This window comes from Asterias amurensis, chromosome 6 (genome assembly GCF_032118995.1).
Source record: "Asterias amurensis chromosome 6, ASM3211899v1".
NCBI lineage: Eukaryota > Metazoa > Echinodermata > Asteroidea > Forcipulatida > Asteriidae > Asterias > Asterias amurensis.
Genome location: NC_092653.1, coordinates 8,434,119 through 8,446,469, shown reverse-complemented (window position 1 = coordinate 8,446,469; position 12,351 = coordinate 8,434,119). Strand labels below are relative to the sequence as shown.

Genomic DNA, 12,351 nt, shown 5'->3' with positions numbered 1-12,351 from the left:
CATGTAAGTACTAGGTACGTTTACATAATATGCTAATCAAACTTTATGACCTACTTTGTTGGTGCTCATGATGGAAGGTATTGAAAACATAGTAGACGACTGAATGAATTAAAGGAACACGTTGCCTTGGATCGGACGAATCGGTCTATAAAAAGCGTTTGAAACCATTTTGTTATGAAATGCATATTGTTAGAAAGATGATTTAAAAGTAGAATATAATGATCCACACAAATATCACTCAAAATTGCACGGTTTTCCTTTTACGTCGCGAACTAAAACGGTCGGCCATTTATGGGAGTCAAAAATTTTACTCCCATAAATGGCCGACCGTGTAAGTCGACGAGGTAAAAGGAAAACCACGTAACTTCGAGGCATATTTGCGTAGAGCATTGTATTCTACTTTTACAACGTGTTCCTTTAACGACCCCTTAAAGGATATTGAAAAGCCGGGGATCTGAACAATATTTGATGCGTCGCATTATATTTGAACTCGCTTCAGGGTCATCAAAATAAATATTGAGCACTTCGGTGCGGTTACACCTTCGCTTAAATTTCAGGGGCACTACATTTACTTGCTAATCACAGATCAATTTTGCTTAACTGAAACGGGTTACCAGCCAAAAATTCATACATTTTTGCCAGTGGTTGAACTCTTATTTTGCCCAGCAAAGAAAATTGCTAAGCAGTATCCTTCTCCGTATGATTAGTTTTATGAAACTAGGCCCTGCGATGGTCATTCGCAGAACCTATTAGATATTTTGTGCAGCCGATTGAAAACAAGTAGGCTATGGTAAGTGAAATTGTCAATTCAAACGATGATCACATTGGCAAATGCATTCCATACCAATTTAATTCATGTAGAGTGCTAGTGATAAACTGCCACACCCTGCCTGAGCATGTTTTTGGACGGAGGCAAAAGGCGTTCATCGAACGCCAGAAACTTTCCAGTGCCGTGTTTTTCCTGTTGCGCAGGGCATCATCATGGTATCCCTGGGTTGTGTTTGGTCACAACAATCACGGCCGTGTCAGTGTTGGTCATTATCCTTCCGCCGTCCTCTCTCCACGAGAAGTGCTGCAGCATCTTCGCGGCTTTCTGCACTCTTTTCTTGGGCGCATTGGCACGGAAGTCCACAACGCGCGTGATGAAGTCCCACAGGCAGTCTCCATTGGCTGATGAGCGGTCGTGACGTAGGCACGCTGTGACGTCAAGGACGCCTTTGATGTTGTACCGCTCGTAGGTTGGTACCCCTTTGCAAAGTTCCTTTTCTATATCATGGACGGACATGTAAGGCAACATCCCTGGCTTGAACGGTTGCAGGGCACCACGGATCCTGGCGAGACTACTTTTATCTGCAAATAAGAATTTCAAACCATTAAAAACCTGGAATGGTTGAGTTTTACCGTTTGGAGTTTATGATAAAATGGCAAGTTGTCAAAATTGATGGAGCAAAATTTATTATGAAAACAAAAACTATAGCCAGGCAATGTTTCGTCTGAATAATAGCAACTTACTAAAGGGTCTAAAAATTAATGGCAATAACAACTTCCTTGGTAAGAAGATACAGCAGCCTTGGACAGTGCCGATGCAATTTGAGAAACTTTCTACTTCGAAGGATCTCGTCTGGCAGTTATTATATCCATCAAAAAATCCAGTCGGGCGTTACTGACAGTCTGTCGGCAATTTCTACAAAAACGCTACCACCTTATGAAATGAAATTACATAGGTTTCGGATTGAAACAAACAATGGGTAACAATTACCAAACGTGTACAATCCCCTAAATGCAATACGGTTGGGGATGGGAAGTGTGAAAGGGAAAACTATGAGAAATTCGTAAAATAAATCAAGGCATGATTTTGAATGTACTATTATTACCTGATTCATACGTGATGAACATGAGTCCTCCTGGACTCAGACTCTGATAGTATTTCATGAAGGTGTTCTCTAACTCCACCAGATTGATGTGATAAAGCACGTGGACCATATGGATCAGGTCAAAGGTCATATTATGAATACTTTCCGTCTGTCAAATAAAATACAATATTATGATTATTGGCTTAAAACCATGTCAACTCGACCTTTGTAAAATTGGTCATCCGTGACCGATTAAGATATATATATATTTATGAAATCGAACAAATTGCCATACAAAAATGAGTAAATAATGTAGCCATGCATGGGTACATTATTATCGCATGTGTATATGTAAGCTTTAGAGTGTTTTGTTAACCGGTTTAGGATAAGTGAACCAGTCGTTTCAAGAGCACATGATGCAACATTTTATTTTTAAAAAAAGGCCGAGTTTAAAAGGTTCTGAAGGTTAAGAAAAACAGTCTAAACTGCGTAAAACGTGAGCAATAAATAAAACATAAAAATATGCATCACTTCGCTGTATTGAAACAAATATATATGTATTGTAAGATCTAAAAAGTACGGTACTTTTTTTAAAAAGCATTACGGAAACTGTTTTTTTTTTAAGCTGGTGATAAGCAGAAGATGCCCCCACCCCATATTGTGTAGGAATTTCGTTTCAACCTAACTTCCTTAAGCCATGTTAATTTACCACATGGGGGACTAAGAAGTTCTTCAAAGGCAACTAACTGCCTTGTCCTAAGCCCGGCTCACACTTCCTGCGAATACCATACGAATTTTGACGTCACATCGTGGCTGACATCACAGTGAATGTTTCGCAGGAGTTCAGCACATTACTCGTTGCGAATTTGTGACGTCAAAATTCGTTTCGCATTCACATTCGCAGGAAGTTTGAACCGTACTTTACAGAATCCAAGGGCGTCAAACTTCAACGAAAACATTTTACGGTCCGGATTTTAAAACGTTCTGTTAGCACATCAGCCATAACAGCGGACTGTGCCAATTATGGACTAAAAGATGCAGTAGCGCCTCCGCCATCCTGCCCATGAGCAATATTATATATACACTAAACAAAAAGTGCCCGGTGTGGGAGTGTTTCTGTGAGCATTTGATTCGACAAAACAGAGCTTCGACTCTTCCTCCCACCGACTTATACAAGCAGTTTCCCAGGAGAACAAAACAAGACTGCCTTGGTACTCACGATAAACTGTGACGATGTCTTCTGATGGTAGGCGAACTCGACTCCTCCGGAGAGATCGTTTTCCACCATGAGTTGACGGTACAGTCTCATCTGTGACGGGTCTGGCTCTACCACCGTGGTCAAGACACGTGGATGCCGCGGTAGTAACACCCGTAGAATGGCCGCATCGACTTCACCTTAAAAAAATGTCAAATCAAAAGAAAGTTATATATGAAAATGTGTTTAGACTAGATAATCAGAACAAAAGTTGTTACCCAACAGATTTCAGTGATGTCTGCCCAACAAAAAATTGATACAGACAGACTTTATCATTGTAAAACCATATTCCGTGTATAGCTTTGACGCATAACCCACCCTAAAGGGCGTAATCAATGACGCGCTATTGTTATTAAGTTTTTTTTTGTTTTTTTCTGTTGTTTGTTTTAAAGTCATGTGTCACTCTTTTCGTAAACTCTCTTGGCTAGCCTGGTGCACAGGCGTTGGTTGAGGGGACCCAAAAGGTAAATTGATTCGTAGTGGATGAAAAAAAACATTAAACGTCGCGAACCAAGACTATAGGTCTTATCAAATTAAAAGCTTTTGTAGCTTGACTAGCATTGACGCATTTCCTTTTAAATTTAACTGTAAATATACAGGCACGATGAGATGTAAACTCACCTGATCCACTGCCAACCCCCAGCATATTGTATACCTCTGGGCGCCAGACCGAGGACTGGCCACATTCGGTCTTCCTCGCTAACATTTCATGATTCTCATAACCCAGGTTTTGAAGATCCACCAGTTTAGCAAGGTTGTCGCCTATCCACCCTTGGACGCCCTGCCACTCATCAGAGAACCGTTGGAACTCATCAAGGCATTCCATGTACCTTGCTGAGTTATCGTACAGCCACGGGTAGCACCCCGGCTCGTCTTCGGCAGCCTGTGAGTTGCCGTAGGGTGACTCTTGGTACTGACAGAGGTCTGTTGCCGGCTCTCTTCCATTGATGGTCCGATCCGGGTGAAATTGAGTCACATAGTTTGGCTTCTGAGAACTTTGAGATAGAAGTATAGTTTGCTTAGACTGTTGTTGAAGCTGTAAGTTTGGGTTGCTGCGAGCAGTCGAAAACGAGCGTGGACGAACCTTAGGCCGTGGGGTCAGAAACGTCGGACACACGGTATCGCTGACCGATCGAGATCGGACGTCGGGACCCGGTAAACACGGATCGCGTACGGTAAACGAGGTGCCACTAGATTGAACAACCAATGGTTCCTCTGGTTTGGACATCATTGTGTGTATGTTCAGAAGATTCGAAAAACTGCACTATTACGAGAATTGTTATAACGCAAACATAACACCATTGAAATAGTTTCACAACTTGGATTGCACACTTCATAACGTCATACGTTACAGTGTAACGAGTCCATCCCCTTACCCCACCACCAATCCAATGGCAAGTAGTCCTTATCTCTTTTTACAGCCCATCCTACACCTCTTCTAAGAGTTCATTGTTTATGAGCAAACTCAAAGCGTGTACAATGAAGTCATTAGAGAGTGTGGCTGGTTTAATCTAGTGCTAACTTTAAACGACGGAGTCCCCCCAATCCAAATAAAAGAAATTGACAATGAAACAGATAAGAGGATGCGCCGGGATGGGAGCCAATACCACCGTGGATACAAAAGGGCCTTAACGACTGCGGCTTTGGCTTTGGCTCCAACTTAGGCTCCCTATGTTTGTTTGAAGCTCCGTTCTTCATGATGAATTTTAAACATTTTAAAGGCAGTGGACACTATTGGTAATTCCTCAAAGACTAGCCTTCACAGTTGGTGTATCTCAACATATGCATAAAATAACAAACCTGTGAAAATTTTAGCTCAATCGGTCATCGAAATTGCGAGATAATAATGAATGACAAAACACCCTTGTCACACAAAGCTGTGTGCGCTTAGATGGTTGATTTCGAGACCTCAAGTTCTAAATCCGAGGTCTTGAAATCAAATTCGTGGAAAATTACTTCTTTCTCGAAAACTATGGCACTTCAGAGGGAGCCGTTTCTCACAATGTTTTATACCATCAACCTCTCCCCATTACTTGGTCACAAAGAAAGGTTTTATGCTAATAATTATTTTTAGTAATTACCAATAGTGTCCACTGCCTTTAATGTTTAAAATCCAAACGATTGTAATTAGAGACCAATCCATTTAAAGGTTTAAAATCAAATCCTTAGCATTAAAAATTCAAATCTAAAAGATTTAATTTTAAATCTAATAATGGTCTGGTCCCTAATTATAATCCTTAGAATTAAAGGAACATTACCGAATTGTTTTTTGCTATCAAAAAGTTGCACGCAGTGTCAGCACTTTATGTAATCCACCATTATACATAAACTGACAAACCCGTAGAAGTTCGAGATCGATCGGCCATCTGGGTCACGAGAGAATAGTGGGAAAAAAAAACGATTACAAATTTTGCATTGCATCGATGCCAAAACAAAAATGAATAAAACGCTCCCTTAGCGACAAACTCCAAACGCAAAATTAGATTATTTATTTCTCATCAAATATAAAATTTCAGACAGATATATTTAAAGGGATGTTTTCTACTATCATCATCATTAGACCGTGTAAGTTTTATGTAAATCTGTGATCTTCACGATTTTTGTTTCGTACCAATTCTGTAGCGTTTCTTTAACTTCTAAATCCCTCCATTTATAGTGTATCCAAAGCGGGCTAGCGACGGGGCCGATGACGATGACGGAATAGAAAAACCGAAAAAGGAAAAGCAAAGCCGATGCTCCAAATTATCTCACGACCAAACTGGAGCAATGAACACTAAATATATTTAAAAGTTTTGTCATTTCAAGCGCTTATGTGGCTCTCAATTTTTGTTCGAAGTTTTGTTTTAAATACCTTTTTAAAATGTGTATATTGTTTTCATACTGCTATATTAAAGCCAGTGGACACTATTGGTAACTGTCAAAGACCAGTCTTCCCACTTGGTGTATCTCAACATATGCATAAAATAACAAACCTGTGAAAATTTGAGCTCGATTGGTCGTCAGAGCTGCGAGATAACTATGAAGGAGAAAAAAACACCCTTGTCACACGAAGTTGTGTGCTTTCAGATGCTTGATTTCGGGACCTCAAAATTCTAAACTTGAGGTCTCGAAATCAAATTTGTGGAAAATTACTTGTTTCTCGAAAACTACTCCACTTCAGAGGGAGCCGTTTCTCACAATGTTTCATATTACCAACCTCTCCCCATTACTCGTTACCAAGTAAGGTTTTATGCGAATAATTATTTTGAGTAATTGCCAATAGTGTCCACTGCCTTTAACAGAAGTAGAATTACAAAAAAAGATATTTATGTCTAAGGTGACGGCGGCTGGCTTTATCATCACGCAAAGTTGTTATAAAATGAAAAACCTATTTTAACCGCCTTGGGTATGAATAAAGTCAGCAGATCGAACATGAGTGCACTTGATGGGGCCAAATACATTTTTTTAATTTTATTAAAGACGGATTATATAACCATTTTAAATAGCCTTTTTATATTTGTATGCATATAATTGTTTTGTTGGTGTTGCTGCCCTGGTCCTTTGTTCGTGATCAGGATTAATTCTCAACGGTCTATTTGGAGCCAAACGAGAAGAGAAGAAATTTGAGTTTTTGAGTGAAACCCTAAAAAATTATTCCAGGCAAAACCAACGCAGTCAAGTGTCCCGGTGTGATTCGAACCGGGGTCCCAGATATCACTACACCAACCTGACCACCCAAGTTGGCGAATTTGGGTGATTTGCTTGTGCTTTTGTTTACGTTTACGTTTACTCTTTTACGTTGGTTACTCGGCAGGATCCTTATTTAAAAAAGTGAGGACGTTAGGCCGAGTGTGTTTGATTGTTGGTGGAGTGCAGATCGGACACAAAAGTGCTATCAGAACTGAATAAATTGAAGGTGATAAAGACAAGATAACTGGAACTCAACTGGTGCTATAGATAGTTCGGGGTGCAATATGTTTACATTTGATATCAACCAATCAGACTCACCCATGGCAACCCCAACTGTCTTGCGCAATTTGGTACTCGATAGATCTTAAAGCTGAGCACCAAATATCATCCCCGTCATTATGACAGCACACGACCGTCAACACACTCCAAAGACTCGCCAGCCACTGCCTCATGTTGTTTGACTAAAAAGAATTCCCTGAATCATCGAAGCTGGGGACGGTCCGAACAGGGTGATCGATGGGTCTGGGTATAACATATCAAAGTACGTAGAGAGCTACCTGTATGCCCGGGGACTGTACCATCACAAGAGAGCTGAAGTCAAGTGTGTACTTTCCATAAGCAACGATGGTGCCCACCTAGGCCTTCGGCGCGGTCGTTGCAAAGGTACATACAAGTTTGACTGTGACGTAACAATCTTTGAACTTCGGCTGTGCCGGCCGCAGTAACGAAGCTGCTACACGACAAAAAGGGTAATCGAGTCATTTTGGCTCGGTAGGCTTGGTTTCAAGATGACGGATTTTACAAACTTAACAAAAAGTGACCGTTGTAAGATATTTATAAAGTATACGTTTTGGTAATCACTATTCAAATTTATTTTCAATACAATCGTTTGGTTAATAGTCTACAGCAGCAGCTGTCGATCATAAAGCATTTAAAAATTCATTTCACTTCCGAAAAATAATGTGGTACTTGGTACTTTAATTCCCTTTACAGCCCCATTTGGGTTTAACTGGGATGTTGTGGGAAAGTGACGTCAAAAGCTATAGGTGGATAAGGTGCCAAAAGAAAAAGATTAAAGGTGCACTTTTTACAGGTGCAGGAAAAGAACGAAAGAATTTAGGTAAAAAAGATAACAGTTTTTATGCCACCAAATTTGAATCTGTGAGAAGCGTTGCTGTCAGAGTAACGTTTCTCAGATTGTGTATTCCTTAAAGATTAGTATTCCTGGGCGGACATTATTCGCTCTGGATTTTCGACGATATTTCAAAAGCGCAACCATCTTTTGAAATTAAATTTGCACAGGTTAGTTTGATTGTATACATCAACTTATGTGGGCTAAAAACAACCAAACGGTTCCAGAACCCAAAAGTATAAACTAGGCCTATGCCTTAAAGGATGTTAAAATTAAACACTCAATGTAGTTTAAAAAAAAAAATTGTTGTCAACCTTCAAGCTCAAAGTTGAACAAGGAGATTAATTTGAGGAGTCTATCATTCCATAGACCTTAAACACCGAGTTCGGTTTGGCTTTTTCACTTTCAAAAGATGCCAGTTACTGCAGTATTTTAACTGGTTATTTCTTTTTGACCGAATTGATAACGAACAAGCACGTTGCGCGTGCACATGCACTGTGTTAGTCTCGTTTCAATGACTAGACCTACTGTTTGAGACTTGAACTGACATCTAATCGTGCTCTAATGTTTACACACTTATCTGGACATTGGACTCTGCTATAATGAGCATAATAAACAAACGACACCGGGATAAATGAATACAGATACAGATCAAAACATATAGCAGGACTACGGTTTGCAGAAAATGGACGCCAAAAACACGTTCAGCTGTGTAGCCAACAGCGATTCAAAGTTGAGCTAGGTCAAAGTCAATGGTAAAACTGGATGATATAGGCCAAAGTCAATGGTAAAACTGGATGACCCTTTTCTATGGAACCAGCTATGAATAATTAATGATCTGAGAATGGTGTTTTTTCGTCTGAGAAGGAAAGTTGGCAAGGTAAATGTGTTTGAACACCATTAGCTCTAGATGGCATTACCCGTTGCATAGCTGCACAAAAGTGTCCCGTGTAAAGTATCCACAAATTATCTATATTACATGGTCTTATATAGGTTGAGAAATTTCCATGTGTATTTTTCATTGTTTGTCCGAGTCTAGTTACCGAGGAAAGCCTGCCTTTTGAAAAGTTTTTTTACTTCGATCGTGCGGTGTACGAGTTTGCAAACTTGATCATACCCACAACTCAAAGTTCATCACGAGCACCTTTCAACCCAACCTCGTCCCCATGCATGGTTTACTTTATTTTTAACCATTTTTACAATAGTTAACCCGGGGAGGGAAACTTATTAAATATGGTCATCGTGCTACGAGATTATGACGATGATGAGAATTACGAAAAGTAGCCAGACTATTTTAATTTGCATACGTTTTTCAAACATTTTTGGATATGCAAATGATCCAATACCAGGGTGAGAGAGCGGTCAACATTGTAACCACTCGATCCAAGTGGGGACGAGGTTGCTGTAAAAAAAAAAAAAAAAAAAAAAAAAAACTAACAGCAAGACTAGATTGCAAGCACATTCGTTGCACAAACTTGCTTAATTAATCATTTGACAAGTAAGTTTCAAATTGATACCCTGGCGCAAATGCCAAGTTAACTTTCAGGAAACATACCGTATCCGACCTCTGTACTTTTCATTTTACTCTTGTGTAACTCACGTCTTTTTGTACACAGATGATCCGCCCTAAATAAGCTGAATTAATTACACTGAGTGTTATACATACCTAAAAAACACTTTAAAAAGTGGGATAAGCCCATTTCCTGTAAGCCTATGGTAAAAATGATCATGAAGTGGTGGCAGGATACGAAAATCTGTCCACGCTGATTACTGACCTTTCTAACGAATAAATGGGCAAGAATGTTGGCAGCAAATAGTGGAGGTTGGATGCTTCATATTTTCTAATGTCTTTACCTGTCTGGTTGGTATCCACTCAGGTCCTCGGCTTGGTCCTTCGTCCTTCAGTCATTATGACCCTCATCTTTGCCGGTGCAGGGGCTCAAATCATCTGGGTCTATGTCGTTGTCTCCGGGTACAGACAGAGAGTCCAACCGAGCAATCCCCTCGTCGGCAATGTCGCTCCACTCGCCCCATCGCAAGGCCGAGATCAACCCGGTGTCCCCCGGCTAGAGAAGGGCGAGTTCGTCAAGAGACACCGCCTGCCACCAGACGCGATGAACCGGTACACCAACACTAAAGAGTTCCTCATCTACGGTAGTTTGAACAACATGGAGGATTTCCCGGAGTTACGAGGAATGCTCGACATATTTGCCAAAGACACTCCCGGCACTTATTGGACCTACGCCCCGGTGTTCTGCCCTGATATGAACACAATAATAGGCCTGACGGTATCCACGGACTATTCCGAATTCAGAACAAAAGACGCTGTAGTCTTTGGTATGTTGCCTAAAATGCTTGCCAACAATTTGGGAGAATTGCTCAACAAAGAACCACATGCCGGTCAAACTTGGATTTACTTCAGCACAGAATCTCCATTCAGAACCATGAGATGGGTGAAAGATATGCGGTTGGCAAGTTTGAAATACCACAAACTGATGACGTACAATCGGCAGTCAGACATAGTCTTTCCTTTCGGTTATACCGTGACAAATAGAACCGCTGAGAATTATTTGAGCCGGAATTTCGCTCAAGAGAAAAGCAAGCTTATCGCGTGGATGGCAAGTAACTGCGAGGAGATTTTCTGGCCGAGAAACGAGTACGTCGAGCGGATGAGAGAGCTGGTAAAAGTGGACACATACGGGCGGTGCGGGTCGATTGACTGCCTACCTCGTAGCTCCGAGAGATGCACCCGAATTCTCGGTCAATATAAATTCTACCTGGCTCTTACGAACTCGGAATGTCAAGACTACATCACAGAAAAGTTTTGGGACACTGCTCTCAAGCATGACATCGTACCGGTCGTTGGAGGCGCACCAAGGGAAGATTATGAGCGAGTTGCCCCGCAGAATTCTTTCATCCACATTGGAGATTTCAATACAGTAAGGCAACTTGTGGATTACTTGCTTTTGCTGGATAAGAACGACGCTATGTACAATACGTACTTTGAATGGAAGCAGACGAGAAGTGTGGTCACTCGCTTCCCGCCAAAACCGGAACTATTTTGCAGCATGGTTCCGCATTTGGTTGATGGCAGGACACGAGTTAAAAAATTGGGCAAATCGCCATGGTTTAAAACGTGTAGAAATGAGGTGACTATGGACTCATCAGTGCGGGCACGAGCCAGGGTTTTAGACAATAATTTCAACTCGTGGACGCCATGGCGCCTTTGAACTTTTTTACATTAATCAGATGATTTTATTATTGCATCACTCACTCTGTCTATCCTAAAATTTATCTGGTAATTATCTTTACTATATAAATATCCAGTGTAAGAAATAAAGTTTGGTTTACTGTTTCCAAAGTGAACAATTTTACAGGAATACAAAAATATTAGGCCCTACTTCGTAATACTTGTCCTTGTACATTTTGAAATAAACTTTTATCAATGATAATTTGTTTACATGGTCCGTTCATTTGGAGTTGGTGGCCCACCCAACACTCGCGTAGGTCTTTGCGTTTGCACATGTAATTATCTTCATTTTCCTCAAGAAAGGAATTACAGTGCAATACAAATACACCAAATCAAATTAAAAAATCAAATAAAATAAAATACGTGACTGAGCTTTGCCCAAAACTGGATATAACATCCTTGCTCTGACGTCACACGCTACTATCCGTCTGCCCGCGTTCTGCTGACATTTTGTGGGTCAAAATGAATGCGAAAATAATGGTGCTCAGAAATTTAATGTGTGCACTAGTGTTAGTATTCAGTATTAGGGAATTAGCTCCCCAAAATGGCGCTATCAAGATTTATCATGGGTGATGACGTCAGATGAATTGGATCAATGGGTTGGAATAAGCCATTTTGAGATTTGGTGGACACTACTCTAAACACTATTAGGTTCGGGTAAAATTGTCTGTATACATCCACATCCTACAGTGCACAATTATTATATATAGTGTCCACCATACCCCATAAAGGCTAATGACAACTTGTTTGAATAAAACAATCAACCATCTACAATGAATGGGAATGCCTAGTGTTCACAAGACAGGAATCGGTTACCTTATTCGGTAATCCAGATTCATTGAGTCTAAAAATAAGCATTAGCATAATTATTACCATAATACTTTGGAATTAACAACGGTATCCTGGAAGTTGTTAGGTCCGACAGCCATTCCATTCGACTTAAATCAATGGCACGGTTTAAGAAACTTGTCAACGTTGTGGTAAAATGGTACATTCAGTATTAGGGTACATGAGGTACCGGTTATGAATGTCCCGGCAACTGGTAGATTTATAAGCAGTTTGCTTCCAGTTCCGGTAATACCCCTCTTGATTCATATAATCCCCAGCCCCCAGCCCCAGCCCCACCTGTCATTAAAGGAATGTTAAAGGGTCTAGGTACTTTTTGTAGGACACAAAACACAATGTCCACATA

At 40.5% G+C, this 12,351-nt stretch overlaps 2 protein-coding genes across 2 annotated transcripts; one reads left to right on the top strand and one right to left on the bottom strand.

Annotated features, from left to right (window-relative positions):
- Positions 1 to 61: 61 nt before the first annotated feature.
- LOC139938458 (histamine N-methyltransferase-like) lies at positions 62 to 7,385 on the bottom strand. The gene is made up of 5 exons (XM_071934000.1): positions 7,096 to 7,385; positions 3,730 to 4,103; positions 3,073 to 3,248; positions 1,875 to 2,022; positions 62 to 1,350 (listed from the first exon to the last, which is right to left on the bottom strand). The coding sequence occupies exons 1-5, from the start codon at positions 7,227 to 7,229 to the stop codon at positions 980 to 982; spliced, it is 1,203 nt and encodes a 400-aa protein (XP_071790101.1). The 5' UTR covers positions 7,230 to 7,385; the 3' UTR covers positions 62 to 979.
- A 1,195-nt stretch (positions 7,386 to 8,580) lies between these two features.
- LOC139938453 (4-galactosyl-N-acetylglucosaminide 3-alpha-L-fucosyltransferase FUT6-like) lies at positions 8,581 to 11,158 on the top strand. The gene is made up of 2 exons (XM_071933992.1): positions 8,581 to 8,789; positions 9,787 to 11,158. The coding sequence occupies exons 1-2, from the start codon at positions 8,754 to 8,756 to the stop codon at positions 11,137 to 11,139; spliced, it is 1,389 nt and encodes a 462-aa protein (XP_071790093.1). The 5' UTR covers positions 8,581 to 8,753; the 3' UTR covers positions 11,140 to 11,158.
- The last annotated feature ends 1,193 nt before the right edge of the window (positions 11,159 to 12,351 follow it).

Coding starts and splice junctions, on each gene's coding strand:
- LOC139938453 (XM_071933992.1), top strand. CDS start 8,754: ATGGTGTTTTTTCGTCTGAGAAGGAAAGTTGGCAAG. Junction 8,790..9,786: donor TGAGAAGGAAAGTTGGCAAG/GTAAATGTGTTT, acceptor GTATCCACTCAG/GTCCTCGGCTTGGTCCTTCG.
- LOC139938458 (XM_071934000.1), bottom strand. CDS start 7,229: ATGAGGCAGTGGCTGGCGAGTCTTTGGAGTGTGTTGACGGTCGTGTGC. Junction 3,249..3,729: donor GGGGGTTGGCAGTGGATCAG/GTGAGTTTACAT, acceptor CATTTTTTTAAG/GTGAAGTCGATGCGGCCATT. Junction 2,023..3,072: donor AGACATCGTCACAGTTTATC/GTGAGTACCAAG, acceptor TTTATTTGACAG/ACGGAAAGTATTCATAATAT.